Source organism: Aulonocara sp. 'chitande type north' Nkhata Bay, linkage group LG18, assembly GCF_057382095.1.
Source record: "Aulonocara sp. 'chitande type north' Nkhata Bay isolate Kocher_YH1m ecotype deep benthic linkage group LG18, A_spYH_male_GT1.1, whole genome shotgun sequence".
NCBI lineage: Eukaryota > Metazoa > Chordata > Actinopteri > Cichliformes > Cichlidae > Aulonocara > Aulonocara sp. 'chitande type north' Nkhata Bay.
Genome location: NC_141361.1, coordinates 39909228 through 39929938, shown reverse-complemented (window position 1 = coordinate 39929938; position 20711 = coordinate 39909228). Strand labels below are relative to the sequence as shown.

Sequence of the window (20711 nt, the reverse complement as noted above, 5' to 3'; positions counted from 1 at the left end):
CTTAAAGAGTAAGAAAGATCAGTAAAAAGAGACAACCAATTAAACACTATTATTAGTCCAACGTAACTGAATGAATGAATGAGTAGATTTTTTTAAACAATGAGCAAATTAGACATTGCTAAGAGTTTGTTACTCTTAGTGAAGCGTGGAGGGTTGTCATTGACATCAGTCAGGGTGATATTGATGATGGTGGTGGAGGCCAGTCCCCCCAGTTGACCACCCATATCCTTGGCCTGGAGAAGAACCTGGTATTCCTCTTTCACCTCACGGTCCATGTTGGCCAGAGCTGTCCGAATTATACCTGAAAGGATTTGATTTAACATTTTAGACCTCACTATAACAAAGAAGAAAGACAAAGATGAATCTGGCTTTAGTCTACACACGCTGTATGCCTAATTTTGCCTCAGTGTATCTAAGTGCTTCCCACATTTGAATATTTTTTGTATATTTGTCACAAAAAATGTAAATATTAGACAGAGATGATGCAAGTAAACACAAAATGCAGTTTCTAAATGAAGGTGTTTATTATTAAGGGGGGAAAAAGCCAAAATGGCCCTGTGTGAAAAAGTGATCCCCCTCCCCCATAAAACTGCTACAGGCATCCCCAGACGAGTTACAAACAACAGTGACGTCTCTAACTGGTGAAAAGTTTGAATGGTTGACTGCAGCCAAATCCACCATTACAAGACCAAAACCAGTTGCTCCTGCACTGAACGATGACCTTGAAAACCGCTCACAGAGAGTTAATCTCTGTATACTAAACATTCCTGAAGGGAGCAAACATGGCAGGGACCCTCTAAAGTTTATGTTGGAGGTATCAATGCAGGCAATGGGCCCCAGTCTTCCCTACGTCATCTGAACTGGAAAGAGTCCAACAAACCCCGACCGACCTCCAGATCCAGTGAAAGGTCATAACCCCCACACTATCCTGGTCAGCTTCTCCGTATTCCCACAGAAAGAAGCTGCACTGCGCTGGGCCACAAACTACAAGCTTAAACATCAAGGTACCACTAAAAGGGTCTATCAAGACATCAGTGCACTGTTCAAAGCAAGCCCTGTATCAGAGAAATGTTAGACTCCACCCAGCATGGCTGCGTGTGATGTGACCTGATAGGCTCAGATGTTTCATGACCAGAGGATCAGTAAATAGTAAGACTACATGTATGGCACTCTGATTTAAACAGCCTGAAGATGATTAATCATCTAAGCTTGAGTATGTGCTCATTTTCATCCTTTCATAGTAATCAGTGAAACTCAAGATCCGGACACTCATTAACGTTATTGTTGGGTTATTCAGCATCATCCTACATGCAGGTGCGTACATAATATAATAAGGTTGTATACCTTATTATATTTGACTTTTGATCTAAAACAAGGCAAAACATAAAATTATATATAATTATATATACAAATACTCTGTCTACTTGGAAGGCTTTCTTAAATTAATAGAAGGCAAGAAGAGTGCTGGCTATGAGTGATTTTGTGAGCTATCTAATTTAAAGTTAACAGTTCATGTGTATAATGTCTGTTTCTTTACAGTAGATGTTTGCTGTGGTGGATGAAGCAGCTACAAAGTTTGCTTTTCTTCACACATGAGTTTAACCTGGACCAGGTGACCCTGAATCCTCCCTTAGTTATGCTGCAATAGACGTAGGCTGCCGGGGGATTCCCATGATGCATTGAGTTTTTCCTTTCCAGTCACCTTTCTCACTCACTATGTGTTAACAGACCTCTCTGCATTGAATCATATCTGTTATCAACCTCTGTCTCTCTTCCACAGCATGTCTTTATCCTGTCTTCCTTCTCTCACCCCAACCAATCACAGCAGATGGCCCCGCCCCTCCCTGAGCCTGGTTCTGCCAGAGGTTTCTTCCTGTTAAAAGGGAGTTTTTCCTTCCCACTGTCGCCAAAGTGCTTGCTCATAGGGGGTCATATGATTGTTGGGTTTTTCTCTGGATGTATTATTGTAGGGTCAACCTTACAGTATAAAGCTCCTTGAGGCGACTGATGTTGCAATTTGATGCTGTATAAATGTCTTTTTCTCTTTAAGACTCTCCTGTAATTTAATTTAACTGGTACGTGTTATTTTAGAATTTAGAATCAGTGCTTGCTCATAGGGGGTCATATGATTGTTGGGTTTTTCTCTGTATCTACTGCACAATATAAAGCGCCTTGAGGTGACTTTTGTTGTGATTTGGCGCTATATAAATAAAATTGAATTGAAATTGAATTGAATGAGTTTAACGTGCGGTTTGATGAAGGACGCCCGGCAGCTTTTTCCCAATAAAGGTCTTTACAGGAACAAAAGCTGCTGTTTTTTCACTATATGTGTGCTCCTATGTTTCTATTGCAGGTCTATATTTACATTGACCTGCAATAGAAACAGTCACAACGTAAAGCTCATGTTTCCATGGTAACTTGTCTTTGTGGTGCTTGTTTTATCAGGGGTAGGACTGGGGAGTAACTCGTGAGGTATCATGAAGTGAACTGAATTCATGCGACGTCTGAGTTCTGTTAGTACAACTGTATCAATTATTCTTGCTTTGTAACAGAAACGTTCCAGCTGCTGTCCTGTCACCTGTTTTGGGGTCCACAGAGAAGTAGGGCTGGCCGTGAAGGATGCTGTAGACAACGCGAGCACTGTTGCCATACGTGGGGTCATCTGCATCTGTGGCAGTCACCTGTGTCACGTAGGTTCCTAAACAAACACAAACATGTTTGCACAGATTATGTTAATACAGATTACGTTTCTCTCTAGAAACTGAAAAGCAGCGACGTCTGCGTGCTACACACCTGCTGACCGTGCTCTGTGACTTTACTTGGCCTGTCACTTTGTGGCTGAGCTGTTGTCACTCCTACTCTCTTCCACATCGTTATAATACCACTAATCACTAACTGTGGAATATTAAGTGGTGATAAAATTTCACAGCTTAACTTGTTGCACAGATGGCATCCTATCATGGTACTTCGCTGGAATTCACTGAGCTCCAGAGAATGACCCAATATTTCACAAATGTTTGCAGCCTGTTTGATTTTATGCGTCTGTGGCCGTGGAAGTGAACCACTACTGAGGTTCACCATATGTAAGAGGACAATACTGACATTTTTTTTAAAATTCTCCTATAAAGGAAACAGAATGTGGGAAAAATGGGCACAACTTTGCCATCACTGAGTTCACTGACGTAGTTCAATAATGCAGTAATTCCTTGGTGGCCCCAGGGGTGGGTGACATTTGCCACGAGTTCCTGAATATTGTAAGGCTGTTCTGGTTCACACACTTCTGCAACATCACATGGAGATCTAAACACTCCTTAGCCTCCCTGGGAAGGTCTGCCCTTTGTCACTGATTCGGTTCATAATCTTTACAGACAGGATCCAACCAAGTGGTGGAAGGCTTCCAACTTGGTAGCCTCAGAATGTTATATCTGCTTTTTGCAGATGATGCGCCCTGTAGGCTTCATCATGCTGTGGCCTCCAGCTTGCAGTGAAGTGACGTGATTGAAAATTAGCATCTCCATGTCTGAGGCCATGGTCCTCAGCTGGAAAAGGGTGAAGTGTCCTCCCAGGGTCAGGGTAGAGTTGCTGCCCCAGTTGTTAGAGGAATTTTACAGGGAGATTGTAAGATGGGGTCGTGGGTACAGTGAGGAGGACAGTATACCATTGTAGTCATTTGAGATGGGCTCAAAGTAGAGCCACTACTCCTCCACATCAAAAGGAGCCAGAGTTGGTTTGGGCATCTGACTAGGATGCCTTCTGGGTGACCTCTGGCTAAGGTGTTCTTGGCATGTCTCCACGAGGCCCCAGGATAGGAATGGAGAGATCATATCACTCTGCTGGCCTGGGAACACCCCAGTGTTCTCCCAGATATACTGAATGTGATGGCTGGGGAGCAGAGGGTTTTCTGGGTTAAGCTGCCCATGACCTGGTTCGGATAAGCAGAAGAAAATAGATGGATGGATGGATGGATGGAGGATGGATGGATGTATGCCAAGACTTTGGAGAACAAAAAAAGAAAGATCAGATAATTTGATCTTGTAAACACACCCTAAGAAAGCAGTCTTACATATTTGCTTAATATGTGCGTTGAAGGACATGTCCTGGTCAAAAATGACTCCAAGGTTCCTCACAGTGTTACTGGAGGCCAAGGTAATGCCATCCAGAGTAAGAATCTGGTTAGATACCATATTTCTAAGCTTTTCAGGGCCGAGTACAATAACCTCAGTTTGATCTGAATGAAGAAGCAGAAAGTTAGCGGCCATCCAGGTCTTTATGTCTTTAAGACATTCCTGCAGTTTAACTCATTGGTGTGTGTTATCTGGCTTCATGCACAGATAGAGCTGGGTGTCATCAGCATAGCAGTGTAAATGTATGCTATGTCTTCTAATGATGCTGCCTAAGGGAAGCATGTATAATGTAAACAGAATTGGTCCTAGCACTGAACCCTGTGGAACTCCATAATTAACCTCAGTGTGTGAAGAGGACTCTCCATTTACATGCACAAACTGGAGTCTATTAGATAGATATGATAGAAACCACTGCAGCACAGTACCTGCAATACTTACAGCATGTTCTAATCGCTCTAATAGGATATTATGGTCGACAGTATCGAACGCTGCACTGAGGTCTAGCAGGACAAGCACAGAGATGAGTCCACTGTCAGAGGCCATAAGAAGATCATTTGTAACCTTCACTAAAGCTGTTTCTGTGCTGTGATGAGCTCTGAAACCTAAAATCTGATAAATAGGTTGATCATAGCCTGAAGTAATTAATTTTAGGACGTCGTATAAGAATGGGTTCTAAAAGACACAATGATGGTTTGGGGGAAGAAATTACTGAAGTTAATTTAGAAAGATGGAGAAAAAGAGTCTAAATGAATATCAATGGTGCTGAAAGTAGCTAAACATAAATCTAAGTCTGTGAGATGGTTATGAATGGTTCAAATTTTATTTGTGAAGACTGTTACAAGATAAGGTTAAATGAATGCTTGGTTCAACAGAGGTCTGACTTTTTGCGAGCCCTGCTACAGTGCTGAAGAGGAACCTGGGGTTGTTCTTATTTTCTTCGATCAGTGATGGATACTAAAACGTTCTAGCTTTGCAGAAGTTTTTTTCTGTAGAGCAGCAAACTGTTTTTTTCAGGCTAAATGATGATCTTCTAAATAAGATCCCAGTTTCTCTCCAGTTTACAAGTTTTCTTTGTTAAGGTGCATGTTTGACGGTTACACCAGGGAATCAAGAATTTCTGATTTCGGGCTTTCTTTTTCAGAGGAGCTACAGTAGTGGTACGCAGGGAAGATGTAGAATTATTAAGCTCTGTGGGAGTAGGTAACCGCTCTGCATTGTTTTGGCACATGGCACTGAAGAAGAAAACAGTAGAGAGACAGTGGCGCTGTCACTTGGTGTTTGCTCTCTGCAGCAGAGTATTGCTTCCTGTTCCACAGTGTGTAGCTTATCTGTGGAGCCAGTTGATTTAAAAACTTCACCTGCTAATTACATTCACAGTATTCACTATCCCCTACCTTATCGGACCAGGGGTGACATATTCAGCTGCACCTGAGCCAGCCAGCAATCTAAGGAGATCTCCTTAGATTGCTGGCTGGCTCAGTTGTGTCTAAAACACAATGTAGATAACTGGAAAAGTTTCTGGGAAAACCTGGTCTTGTTACGAGAGACTGTCCTGTCTAAAAAATTGGTTTCATTTTTAATATATTTTTGTGCACTGTGTATTTTTTTATACCTAAAATATATTTTCCTTGATAAGGAGTGTACACTTTCATTTATCTTTATTTATCTTTATGAGTTCTGCTATCTAAATTCTTCATCCACCTACTGCATCCGAGCCTGTAGCTGTCTTACCTGTTGGGGACATCTCTGGGACGCTGGCGCTGTAGGGTCCATCTGGGAACTGAGGTTCATTGTCATTAATATCCTGCACCTTGATGATAAACTCAGACTCTGGCTCAAGAGGGATGCCTGTATGAACGTCAACAGCCTGGGCCTTCAGCGTATAGTACGATTTTTTCTCCCTGCAAAACATCAAGTATTAAATTTACACACACTGAATTCACTGGCACATACTCAACTGATATGATTATGTGTTCAGGCTATGAGTCTCATGGTGTCTCAGCATTGATTCCGTGTCAGGCTGCACTCATGCTGCCAAACAGACTGTTAAAGAAAATGGAAATATTAGATGTGCTGTAGATCAAGTAGTGACTCAATTTTGGGACAGGAAAGTGTTTTGTCCATAGAAATGCTCGTCTATTGATGCAAATGCATGAATAAAGGTAGACTTTTATTGGCATAGTCACAGTTTTATACTTACGGGGGTTGTTCATGTGCAAAGCTTAGTTTATCATTTTAGTTAGTTTATCATCATATCAAAGAGGAACTTTCTTTTATGATATGATTTTCTGAATTTTAATGTGACATTAAGATATCCAACAATATCTTATTTATTTAATTGTGGAGGGGTGTGGTTTATGGCTCAGCTGCAGGGGAGGGGTGGAGCAGTGGGTTCAGGGTGTGGTGTCGGGGGAGGCGGACCTGCCCATGCCTTTCCTATTTCAGTCAGATGCGGGGACCTGACGAGAGAGCTGCGTGTGGTGCAGAGCCGATGAGGACAGCTGGAAAGCTGCCCCACTGTTAATAAAAGATCACTGCACTAGCAACGCAGCTACAAAAGTAAACATGTGATAAAAACCTGCAATTGCAAAAAAGCAACAACAACAAAACAACTGCCACTGTTGAATGTGTCCTGTTTAGGTGGAATGGGTTCTCTCTCTTACACACACACACACACACACACACACACACACACACACACACACACACACGCGCACACACACGTGCACGCTCGCACGCACACACACACTCTTTAGAGCGTGCTGATTTTGTATAGAATCAATATATAAATTTGACAGTTTTACTGTGTATTGTATGCAACGAATGACTGCAACACAATGTGATAGCAGCATGTGAATATTATCAAGCCCTCGAGCCGCAACGGTAGAAACTCTGAAGGCAGATGCTACTCATGATTGGTCTTTTTTTCAACGACTCCCAAAGTCTCCAAACAACAGGGCTGGCCGCCCGCAGTGACAGTTCAAGAGAAAGCTGTAATAACACATCTGCAGTTTTAAAGGTAATGCATATGTTCAGTGATGTTTTCTGAGGTCAGCAGCTGTTTCAGGTCTTGAACATCAAACATTCTTGCTCAGGTGACTCAGCTGAAGTTGATCAAGCCTCAGCCTGTTTTGTGGGAAAAAAAAATCGCCTTGAATCTTTTGTGCGTTTTTAAAAAAATCTCAGCCAAAGTCAGCATCTCTGTGGACACAATCATCTCTCTGACAGAAAAAGGTTGATTCTGATTTGTCCAAGTCTCACTTCCCCGTCCATTGCAACTCCTGAGAAAAACAGTTTGGGAGGATGTGCCTTCTCTAGGTTCCTACTTAGATATTACTGTTTTCAGGTGCTTAGTCAGTTTAGACAATATTATTGGGAGGTACTGACCTGTCAAGCACCACCTGTGCATGTATATCTCCTGTCATTTGGTCAATGGTGAAGACAGACCCCACTCCCTCTCCTGAGAGTGTATATTTCACTGCATTATCTCCCTGGTCCATCTCAGTGTGGAGCTGCAGAGGAAATTATGTGTCAGAAAAGCATCACAAATACTGTATTGTTTTCTTATTTAGGAGATGATATGCACATTAACTGCATCAGTCTTCATTTGTTGTCTATGAGAACGATATGAATACACTGACTAGCTCCTGCATTCGGTACACCTGTTCAGCTGCTTGTTAATGCAAGTATCTAATCAGCATGACATAGTGTGTAATGTGTATCTGTTTGTAAGCATGTAGACTTGGTCAGTATAAGCTGCTGAAGTGGAACAAGAGTGATCTAAGTGACTATGAAGGTGGCATAGTTTGGGAGTGAGGTGGGCTGGGCTTATTTCAGAAGCAGCTATCTGCTGCAGGCCTCGAGGGCCGGAGTTTGAAACCCTGATCTGCTGGGAGTTTCCTGCACACGTTGATGCCAGAGGTCAGTGTAGAATAGTCAGACTGCTCTAACTTTGGTTAATGTTTTTTGTTTGCAAATGAAATCATCATTTAAAACAGTTTTTTTTTTCATTTTTTTGGGTTTATTTGGGTCATCTTTGTCAAATATACATTTTTCACTAACATGCCATTTTTAGTCCAAATCCCATGCTAACTAGAAACATTTGGGTTTAACACTGTAACAGATGAATGAGTTCAGTGTTAACAAGCGTTAACTGTGATTAATTAATTTGAAAAATATAACGCATAAAAAAATAACGCATTTAATAACACTGGCTTGACATATTTGCATTCCAAGCAAAGAGGAATGTTTGTCAATGCACCATTTCCTGGTAGACCGATTACACTGATGCACACATCAGAGCTACAAAGAATAGTGATGGGATTTCCGGCTCTTTCAGCTCCGAACCGGCTCTTCAGGTTGTTTTGTTGCTTTAACTAATTTATTTTTAACAATAATATAAAATTATGCAAAAAAGGAATTACTAATGTAAAAAAAGTATTTTTATTTATATATGTTTATATATAAATATATACGGTGGCCCCTAGAGACAAAGCACGTACAAACTCCAAAACACATTTCTAGCATGAACTGAACTTCCAAAGCAGAGCTACTAGATCACTTAAATTACACAATTGAAAGCATATTCAATTATCTTGTTTGTGTATTTATACACAAGCACTCACTTATATTCAAATAATTTAAAAAAAATGTTTATTTACCTGTTACTACCACACACCAAATCCGGTCGTTGGTACTTGCTGGCTTGTGTAGCCACCAGGTAACACTGCGCCTAGCGTCCTGGAGCACTTCTGTTGTGTTTTGTACGTGCTTTGTCTCTAGCGGCCACCGTAAATATACTTTTATTTATTCACTCCACATAAAATGTAATAAATAAATCATATAATACAAAAACCAACTATTCACATTTGAACTTTTAACTATTTCAATTTTCAGCTTTTTCCTTTTAAACAAATTTAAAGTGAAACAACACAAAACACTGCAAACCACAACACAATTAAATATAAATTATAATATGAAAACAAAAAGAACATGCATATTCTCTGTCATATGGACCTGCATGAATCCTTTATTATCTGCAACCGAAAATAGTTGTGGATGATCACTATACCTTTCTAATGTGACGTTGTTGTCCCTGGCTCTCTCTCTCTCTCCCTCCCGCTCTGTTCCTGTGCTACTGAGTGTAACTACCGCCCCTCCCCCCTCTGCCCAGCACAAAGCACAAGGCTCACGTGCGGAGTGAAGCGGAAAAAAGTGCGAGAGAGAGAGGCTGAGAGAGAGAGAAAGGAAAAAAAACCCATGGCTCCCAATAAGGAGCCGGCTCATGTCACCTCAGACTGATCAGAGGCTAATTTGATTTCTAAAGACTATCCAATGGAACCTTGATAAAAGCGTGGTTATGTGCAAACTGTGCAAAAAGGAGTTTGCATACCACCGAAGCACTTCAACCTTACGGCATCATCTAAATGCAAAACATGTTGCAGTGAGTACAGAAACTGTGGGAGCTGTTAGCGCTAGCAGTCCCAGTAACAAGAAAAGGTGTCAGCAGCCGAAACGTGATGAAATACCTGGCATCAGGACCAAAATTAGCAAGTCAACATCGGACAAACTTACAAATTCTCTCACAAAATGGATTGCTCTGTCTGTAGACCACTATCAGTGGGAGAAGATAGCGGGTTAGAAAATGTGCTACAGTTGGCGTCAGGTGATCCAACTTTCCAGCTGCCTATTTCAAGTAAAGTTCAACAGCTTTATGACACTGAAAAGCAAACAACATGAGATTACAGACAGCCCTGCTAATATGGAGGAACTACACCAGGAGCAAACAAGACTGGGGCAACACAAAGAGCCACTTGAGCCATGCAGGTAAATAAAACCATTTTTTACTTATTGTTACTGTTTCTTCAAAAAGCTCTACAGTTGACAGTTATTGTGTAGATAATAATTACTTTGTTGAACTGTCTACTACAGGTTCGTGACTGAGCTTCTTGGAGGTGAGACGTCTGTCTGATGTTCAGTGGTGTTACCTGCTTTCTGCCACCTGCATTACAACATGGAGGTCTCTGATGATGACCCAAACTACATGGTGAAGTTTAAGACTGCCTTCACAAAGGTGTAGCTACACTCAACCATCAGTGAGCTACACACCAGATAGCTGCTGTGCTTGACCCACTTTAAGGATTTAAAGTGTCCTGCAAGGAGAGAGCGAGAGGAGGTTTGGAGCAGCCTTGAGGTCCTGCTGCAGGAACAGTGTGAAGATGGCACCACAAAGGAGCCAGCAGAGACAAAGAGCCTCCTCCTCCCCTCTGATGAGGAAGAGTTTGCACAGAGCAGAATCCACCATCAGCCAGACAGACTGCCCGCTGCAGTGGTGGTCCAGTCGAGCAGGGACCCACCCACAGCTGTCTGTGATTGGTCCTGCCACTTCTGTCCCATGTGACAGACTGTTCTCACCTGCAGGTCACATAGTAACAAAAAGCTGCTCTGAACACGTGAACAGGCTAGTTTGTAACTGGCTGAAAGAGACGGACAGTAAATAAGCATGGAGGTACTGTGAGTAAATGGACTGGTTCTTATTTAGTGGTTTTCTACTCTGAGCATCAAAGCGCTTTATACAACTAATTCATTCACCCAATCACACAAGCACTTTTTCTAAGCTGTTAGTGCCTATCTAACATTAACATACAATGGATGAGCAACAGGGGGTTAGTATCTTTCCCAAGGATATTTGGCATGAAGACTAGGAGGAAGCCAGGAATCGAACCACCAACCTTCCAATCATTAGATGCTCTACCGCCGGAGCTACATGTTTTATGTTCACTGTTTTAGCCTAATGTACAAAATAATGTTGGCTCAGGTTACTCAGAGTTTAAAGGTGAAGCTGCTCAAATAACCTTTTATGTTTATTTTTTTAAGAAGATTAAACTTCACTCATGTTGAAATTATTATTATTATTTAAAAACAAAGCCATTTTGAAAATATACTTAAAGTACTTAAAACAGCGCTTCATTTTTAAGCCTGCCCAGGGATTTTTTTTCCAGAAATGTAAAGAGCTTGAGTTTCCAATATTCATGTCCATGTTTATTATTTGATTCTGTCGCCCACTAAAACCCTTTTAAATTAAAAAAAAAACATTTGCACTTTGAGGAATATTTTCTTGTGCGATTAAATGTGATTAACCGAGATGATTAATTACAAAGCCTCTAATTAATTAGATTATTTGTTTTAATTGAGTCCCACGCCTAATAATAATACAATGTATTAATCAAACAACATAATTTCTCATTCAACAGAATAATCTCTTGTTTGTAGAATATATACTACAATTACTATACTAACTAACACTATTTCCAAATAAATCATCCATAATAAATATAAAGTCAACAAATATTTTCAAAACAAGCTCTACTGTGCAGGGCATTACACTTATCTAAAAGGGGTTCAATATATGAAATATGAAAGTCAACAACTAACTGACCAGTGGGCTCCAAACATTGCAATGAGGATCTATTTAGACCTTTTGTAGTTTAATTAATAACCAGTCGGCTAAGATGTTGGCGTAATAAACTGTAATAAGTTGCAACCATTGCAACAAGTCAGTTTGTGAAATGAAGTCCCTCCTAGATATTCAACGATCAGCTGCAGGTGATTTTTAGCAGTAGAAATGTGACGATGTTACAGAGCGGGGGTAGACCAGTACTGAGGCACACGTTCCAAACACTGATCACTGTGTCAGACAAAAACAGTTCATGCATGAAACTCAGAGCAACACGAGCTAATAAACCAACCACTTACAACCACATGTCCAAAAAAGTTGTAAAATGTAAATCAACCGAATGCAATGATAAAAACATGATATGTTTATCTGTGAATTGTTTCTTCTCTCAACAGGAAAACATATACAATATTTATAATGAGACAATTATAAGAAATCATAAGTAATGATGGACAGAAGTGAACCAATCTGAAATAATTCTGCCTAAAAGTTATTTTTGAATCATTTAAAATAGACATCAAAGACGTTAAAAATCTCATCATCTACCGTACAAAATGACATAAAGAGTCCAAGAATCTTGACGAGGCTAAAAACCAATACTGAAAGCCGTCAGGCCATCAGCACGATTCCAGCATCAGTTATGAACACAGTTTGCTGTTTAAAGCTCTGCTGTGGTATCAAGAAGTCAGAGATCAACATTATCCAGAAATACCATCGTCTGCTCTGGTACAAAGCTTATGTGGAAAATAGTTCAGTGATCAGACAAATTCAAATTCTCTTTGGAAAACTACAAAGGAGAGGGACTATTCGGCTTAATACCCAGTGGTGGTGTTGATGGGGGGGCGGGGGGAGCTGGTGCGCATCAACGCCTATGTAACTGACAACTATAAGTGCTGACAGGTATATACAAGAGCAAAGAACACTACTTTTTCAGGGAAGGCCTCACATTTTCTCCTCTTACAGGAGCCTGGATTTTTAGAGGAGAGCTCCAAATCAGTGCTCACCAATTTCGAACATTTGATGCACTGAAATGAAGAATATGACCAAAAATCCGTAGAACAACTAGAATCCAGTTGTTTTTTGTTTTTTAGGCAAGGCCTTGTGTATTTCAGCAAGGACAATTAAATTAATATTAACTCAGGTTTGTATAACCCCTGTCAAGAACCTCAAAGATGCTTCACAAAAAAGTATAAATAAATGAAAGTATATAAATAAACACAAAGGTAAACAACTCCAAAGGAAAGCAGAGTAATACAAACTGATGACCAGAGTCCACTGACATCTGCTGCTAAACAACACACTTAGTGCACACCCTCCCCAATGGGAGTAACACGACAATCAGTAGTGTTCTTACACACACACACACACAGTGTGAACACTGCCCAACAGCCCTATTTGCTCCCCTCTTCTTCTTCTTTAAAACCCGCAAAGCTGATTATGAGGGGAGACACCTGCTGTCACTGGGAGGAGCACAAATCCTCCAGAAGAAGGAATGCGCGCAAACACACACACACAGACACACACACAGCACTACAGCTTTAACTACATACAGTGGGGGAAAAAAGTATTTAGTCAGCCACTGATTGTGCAAGTTCCCCCACTTAAAATGATGACAGAGGTCAGTAATTTGCACCAGAGGTACACTTCAACTGTGAGAGACAGAATGTGAAAAAAAAAATCCATGAATCCACATGGTAGGATTTGTAAAGAATTTATTCGTAAATCAGGGTGGAAAATAAGTATTTGGTCAATAACAAAAATACAACTCAATACTTTGTAACATAACCTTTGTTGGCAATAACAGAGGTCAAACGTTTACTATAGGTCTTTACCAGGTTTGCACACACAGTAGCTGGTATTTTGGCCCATTCCTCCATGCAGATCTTCTCGAGAGCAGTGATGTTTTGGGGCTGTCGCCGAGCAACACGGACTTTCAACTCCCGCCACAGATTTTCTATGGGGTTGAGGTCTGGAGACTGGCTAGGCCACTCCAGGACTTTCAAATGCTTCTTACGGAGCCATTCCTTTGTTGCCCGGGCGGTGTGTTTTGGATCATTGTCATGTTGGAAGACCCAGCCTCGTTTCATCTTCAAAGTTCTCACTGATGGAAGGAGGTTTTGGCTCAAAATCTCACGATACATGGCCCCATTCATTCTGTCCTTAACACGGATCAGTCGTCCTGTCCCCTTGGCAGAAAAACAGCCCCATAGCATGATGTTTCCACCCCCATGCTTCACAGTAGGTATGGTGTTCTTGGGATGCAACTCAGTATCCTTCTTCCTCCAAACACGACGAGTTGAGTTTATACCAAAAAGTTCTACTTTGGTTTCATCTGACCACATGACATTCTCCCAATCCTCTGCTGTATCATCCATGTGCTCTCTGGCAAACTTCAGACGGGCCTGGACATGCACTGGCTTCAGCAGCGGAACACGTCTGGCACTGCGGGATTTGATTCCCTGCCGTTGTAGTGTGTTACTGATGGTGACCTTTGTTACTTTGGTCCCAGCTCTCTGCAGGTCATTCACCAGGTCCCCCCGTGTGGTTCTGGGATCTTTGCTAACCGTTCTCATGATCATTTTGACCCCACGGGATGAGATCTTGCGTGGAGCCCCAGATCGAGGGAGATTATCAGTGTTCTTGTATGTCTTCCATTTTCTGATGATTGCTCCCACAGTTGGTTTTTTCAGACCAAGCTGCTTGCCTATTGTAGATTCACTCTTCCCAGTCTGGTGCAGGTCTACAATACTTTTCCTGGTGTCCTTCGAAAGCTCTTTGGTCTTGGCCATGGCGGAGTTTTGAGTCTGACTGTTTGAGGCTGTGGACAGGTGTCTTTTATACAGATGATGAGTTCAAACAGGTGCCATTCATACAGGTAACGAGTGGGGGACAGTAAAGCTTCTTACAGAAGACGTTACAGGTCTGTGAGAGCCAGAGATTTTCCTTGTTTGAGGTGACCAAATACTTATTTTCCACCCTAATTTACCAATAAATTCTTTACAAATCCTACCATGTGGATTCATGGATTTTTTTTTTCACATTCTGTCTCTCACAGTTGAAGTGTACCTCTGGTGCAAATTACTGACCTCTGTCATCATTTTAAGTGGGGGAACTTGCACAATCGGTGGCTGACTAAATACTTTTTTGCCCCACTGTATCAGCCAATAGCTGGTTAGCCAGAACTGTAATCTAAACAATCTGTATTCAAATCCTATGTGCGAAGTGGCTGGATTTATCTTGATGAATAAATACATAAAAGTATGTGTGTGTGTATATATATATATATATATACACACACACACACACACATATATATATACACACACATATATATATATATATATATATATATATATATGGTAAATGGCCTGTATTTGTATAGCACTTTACTTAGTCCCTATAGACCCCAAAGCGCTTTACACTACATCCAGTCATCCACCCACTCACACACACTCACACACTGGTGATGAAGTTACATTTAGCCACAGCCACTCTGGGGCTCACTGACAGAGGCGAGGCTGCCGGACACTGGTGCCACCAGACCCTCTGACCACCACCAGTAGGCAACGGGTGAAGTGTCTTGCCCAAGGACACAACGACCGAGACTGTCCGAGCCGGGGCTCGAACCGGCAACCTTGCGATTACAAGGCGAACTCCCAACTCTTGAGCCACAATTAACAGGCTGGTGTGAAAGATTGCTGCCACACCTCCCCCTCGGCCTGTGCTTCGAGGTTTCTGGTAGTTAGAATGACTCGGGGGTGTTGATTCATTTAAACTAACATAATCATCCTGCTGCAACCAGGTTTCTGTACGGCAGAGTAAATCAATTTGTTGATCAATTATTAAGTCATGTACTAACAGAGACTTGGAGGAGAGAGACCTAATATTTAATAATCCACATCTCACTGTGTAACTCTTTGGTTCAGATGTGGATACTGTATTGTTCTTTCTTTGTAATTGTTTATGTTTAAGTTGTTTGTTGCTGGTTTTTAGTTTGTTTTTTGTCTGTTTGGAAGCTGACACAGTCTCTATGGAGATGGGTTTTTGGGGGGGTAGCAGGAGGAGAGAAGCTGCAGAGAGGCGTGTAAGACTGCAACTCTGCTTCCTGGTCCCAACTCTGGATAGTCATATTTTGGGGGGGTTAATAAATTTGTCCATGTTTCTAGAAATGAGAGCTGCTCCATCCAAAGTGGGATGGATGCCGTCTCTCCTAACAAGACCAGGTTTCCTCCAGAAGGTTTCACATGTCTGAGAACAGAATCACCAATTACCAGAGTTTGACCCCCGGCGGGTGTGTCACCGAGTGGGGAAAAACAGACACATGGTTGGTGGTGTACCTGGGGCTTCTGTTTAAGACTACGCTTCCTCCTCACCATCACCCAGCCGCCCTCTTTCCCCAGCTGCTCAGGACAGTCTGCCGGGGAACAGCTAGCGGGGCCTACGCTGTCTTCAGCTGCACCGTTACCAAACAAGGCTTAGAAATGGGCAAATTTCATTTAGACAAGAAATGGTGCAACCTTTTGATACTATTATGTTGTAATGAAGCAATGTGTTAAAATCAGCTTATTCTATTGGTAACCAGAGTGATGCACTCAGCCACAGACGACCATCTCCATTAAAGGAAAGAAAAAGACAGAGAGATGGAGATCATCTGTCATAATGTTCTGTGTAAGTAAAGTTGGGCTGCCCAGCTCTGTAGTAGTAGTTATAAAGTAGCAGGAGTATAACAAATCTCCAAATACATGGTTTAATTATCTTCTTGGTTTTTCACACGTTTACCCCTGATGTGGACTTCAAGTCAACAAGGAAGGGTGTTCATCATCTGTACTGGCTTCTATTGTGCATCACCAGGTTGTCTTCATTATGTTTAAATACTTACATGTATTCAGTTTCTTCCATGTGATTTGCTGATTAGATAGAATTTGAACAGGTGCAACAGCAAAGAGTTTTTTGGTATTTGTTTTTTTTTTTTAGTAGTACTGGAGTAGTAGCATAGCTTATCTTAGCTTAGCTTAGCCATCTGCTCTCATTTTTAAGTATCTTACTGTGTTATACTACAAAGTTTGGGAGTTTGTACACTTTAGTTTTATCTGATTTGATAGTTTTCCTCTGATATTTTTAGAGTTCTGTGAGATTTTTTAGTTTTCATGCCTTTTTGTTTTCTTCTTATTTCAAATAAAACATCTCAAAGCATTTGAAATGAAAGCATATATTTTAGCCTTATCTGGATATTTTCTAAAGATTTCATCCAAATCCACTTCCTGGTACAAGCGAGCTCCAAGCAGAAAAATGTAAAAATGAAGCAACATGGACGAGCTAAAAACATCAGGTCTTTTCTGTTAAAATTAACAGAAGGTAAAGAGTCAGTAATGTTGGTAAAGTTGCTGTTTAAAGACAAGTACAGAGTACACACAAGCTCTCTCAAAATAATCTGGTAACAGCATATATAACGATCGTATATAACGATTTTGTTTCGCTTACCTTTCCAACATACTGAGGTTCAGATCCCATGTACTCCTCCAGGACAAAGAACTGGTTCCACACCCATCCTCTCTTAATCCGGTGAGTTCCCAACCTACCCTGCCTCCGCCATCTCCTCTTGCCCTCCACTGATGGAACTTCCCCCAAAGAAGGCCTCAAACTCAGATTTTTCCTCCCTCCACCAGAAAATGTAATGGCACCCCTGCTAGTTCTGTTGTGGAGGGAAGTCTGCAAAGGGATTTGGTAGGAGTGGTCCAATAACAAGCAGGATCCCACCAGGAATATAGTGACATATCTCTTTGTTATCATCAGTGAATGTGTTTGTCAAAAAAAGGGAAAGCAATGTTAAAAACAAACTGGGTTAGTTTGAGGTTGAGAATGAACGTCCAAAGCTGGATTTGACCTGCTGGCACGGACTGGGCAAGAATTCCACTGTATTCCCAGATAATTCATATACTGTCATTGCTCAATCAGGCAAATCTCTGAAGGTCATTGTTGGTTGGCCTGGGTTTGTTGGACCATGAGTTTCGTCCTGTTCTGTGACTGCAGAAGAACCACCTCGTGTTCTCCTCAGTTCCTCAGCAGAGACACCTGGAAGAACAGGTTTAAATAGCAGCATTATAATGTAGACTTGAACAAAACAGTTCAGCTACAAAGTCTCACTTTTGTTACTTACATTTACTTATAAACTTTAAATCTATTAATGCTTTATTACATTTGAAGCTTTAGTGGAGACAAAGTCAGAGAACAAACTATTATCCCACCTGTAATCCTGACACTGCTCTGCAGCGCTGATTGGACAGGTACCTGCTGTGACACAGATCCACTGGCACAAGGACATACAGGAAATCTTAATCACACATCAGGATCACTGGTACTGTCATTTTAATGTTTTATTGCCAATTTAAATTGTGTTTGCTTTGTTTTGCATTAAAAGAAGAAAATGGATAGATGGGTGGTCTCAGCATACATTTTTACTTATCTTATTAAAACTTAAGTACTATTACTTAAGTGGGATTATGAACTTTTTTTTATGTAAGCATAATTTTTTTCCCTTCCTTCCTGTCTCAATGGTTTTCTAAAGCAGTTCATTTTGCCTTGTTTGAACCATTAAATACAAGCGGGAGGTGATGTTAATACCTGATTAGTCTTGTCATGCACCTGCTTCACAGACTTACAGTGAATACATAACAACACCTACGCTCACATTGTTGTACTCTCCGTCAGAGGGGCAGTGTCTGAACGGCTGCCATCACTGTGACATAGGGCCAAGGACCTGGTATGGACCCCCCCATGATTCAGTGACTGAATCATCGTTGTTCTTATGATGGGGTTGATGATTTTCTCTCACGTGTTTTTAAATAATTCTTACTGAACTTTTTTGTCTACACACTGTCAGACTGCACGTGTAAAGGCTTCCACAAAAATCACTCACAATCTTCTGGCAGTGCTCTGTCATTTTGATTATTATTATAATAATCTGGGCAATGAGAAAAATGATGAGTACTGAATTACTAAAAGAAACAGCTGACTACTGAAAACTGGGGCATGCTTGATTTTGAAAGTTGCTTATACGAATATAAGTTACGTCATATCTAAAGTTGAATGACGTTTCATTATGAGGGCGACTCATCCTTAACTGTTGTGCTGAGCACAGCAACTAAATATCTCCAAACATTTGTACTTCTGATGCCCGAGCTGGACTAAGTTTTTGGTTGTTTATTATTTGTTTTTCTTAAATTTATTACAAGAAACAGTCAAATAAAGGTTCCATTTAAAAAAAAGAAATCACTTTTAAGTAATTGTAGAACGACCCTCTTTCATCTTTAATTATTCATTTATTTTTTCTTGTTCAGTGACAGAAATCGAATTCATTTTGGGCTGAACGCAGTGTCTTAAAGTCCCATTCAGTCACTGAGAGAGGATCTGCATCCAGACTCTTCTTCATCACAGAGGATGTTTGTTCACACACAGTCCCGATCAAACGTTTAAACCAAAGTTAACTTTCGAACATTTGTTGCCACCATAAAAAAGTCAAACCCATCTATATCTTGTTCAGGCAATTGATTAGGTTTTTTTCATGATGTTGTTTATGTTTTCATTAATTGAATTCATTTATCCACTTGATGGCTGCTCGTTCTCGTCAGAATGCTGTTTTTTGGTAAACAAACACACACTGAGGTTTTAGTCATTGTACCTCATGTAACACAACTATAACCAGTAACAATCTAACATTAGCATTTAATATTTTAGTGTACCAGAACTGCAACAGTGATGCCACCCTCACAGTACACCAGTATTTAAGTTCAAATGTGAAAGCTGTCCAACCCTTTTTAACTGAATATTGTGGCAGAATAATCCACTCATAAAACCAGTCGGTGTTATAACTCTGATTGGAGCACTCTCCAGCACCCCACCCTGTGACTAACAACACTTGGCACTCTGTCATTTGGCCCATAGGCACAAATAACAGCCAGAGCCTGTTCCAACCTGAAGATGCAGGGAAGCAACTCTTTTGTCCACTGGGGAAAGCCAAGGGGCTGCAGGTATACCTAACCCTGGACAACTGCACAGTGCAAGAGAGTCTAACTGCTCTCCACCAAACTGGAGCTTTGTGTTGAGGTGAGCCAGACTATATCTAGTCAGCATCTTCCAACCTTGTGCACCAGCTCGAGCTCCTTCTGCACCAGGGGACACTACATGTACCATAAGCTAGTTTTGAGAGTGCCAGAACCTCTGCCTCTGACTGCTAAGTCTAGTAAGCACCAAACTACGGCCTCTTCTGTGGGTGGTGGGCCCACAGGAGGACAGAGCTGTGCCACTTTTTTGCACCCGGCCCCGTGGGCTACGGCCGGCCACCAGAAGCTGAGACTCTACCCTCGGCTAAGTTACCCTTTTGTCTGAGTCCTGATTTTGTGTCCTCATCCTCACCATGACACACCACAAACATACAGTTTGCAAACTCCCCCTGTTTTGCTGCGGTCATTGCTGATATATAAAACAATATATTAATGTAAAGCTGATGTTTAGTCACTCAATACCATTCTTCAGATTTGTCTATTTAAACTGAATTCAACAGATGCCTCATCAAGATAAATCAAAGCAAAAAGATGATAAAGGGACGAGGAACACTGTAAACAGCTGACCAGCCAGTTCTGTTATTCTCCGGGGAATCTCAGACAGTTTGCATGGAGCTGACTGTGAGCTATGGCTGGGTTTGTTCACTTCCTCCTTGCATGAAGGCATTGGCCCCGAGGCACAGTCGATGCCTTTCCACAGTCCTGTTCTGCTTTCCTCATGTCATAGCCTATCCCCTGGTATCTCTACCGCACTCTTGAGGCAGTGCTTGGAGACAGACCAAACCTTCTTGCAACTGCATCTATGGACGTGCCGTCCTGGTAGAGCCAGACTACCTGTGCACCGTTTCACAGTTAACCTAAACTTTACCTGAAATTAACTGCACTCAGATTCAAACATATCTTTGCTGTTCAAGCATCTCTAGGTGCCTGAATCATCAGGGAAACTTGCCACATTCAGTGTGACTCTAAATTTAGGGTTTAATGTTTTTAATTTTCATTTCTGTTTTTAATGGCTCATTAAAAACCTTTTTGAATAAGTTATTCTTTTTTAATATCAAATTGTTAGGGTTT

The 20711-nt window shown here is 41.2% G+C and overlaps 1 protein-coding gene across 2 annotated transcripts in view; it reads right to left on the bottom strand.

Annotated features, from left to right (window-relative positions):
• LOC147309187 (cadherin-12-like) overlaps window positions 1-20711 on the bottom strand; it is a 41992-nt gene that overhangs the window by 17200 nt on the left and 4081 nt on the right. Inside the window, exons 2-7 of one of the 2 annotated variants that reach the window (XM_086271599.1) lie at window positions 17826-17887; window positions 17062-17652; window positions 7512-7636; window positions 5856-6025; window positions 2579-2698; window positions 134-301 (exon numbers count right to left, since the gene is read on the bottom strand). In XM_086271599.1, the coding sequence (XP_086127725.1) occupies window positions 134-301; window positions 2579-2698; window positions 5856-6025; window positions 7512-7636; window positions 17062-17370 (892 nt within the window). In that variant the 5' untranslated portion in view covers window positions 17371-17652; window positions 17826-17887. Of the gene's footprint in view, window positions 1-133; window positions 302-2578; window positions 2699-5855; window positions 6026-7511; window positions 7637-17061; window positions 17653-17825; window positions 17905-20711 lie in introns of those variants that run through there. The other variant, XM_086271600.1, reaches the window with a different exon arrangement.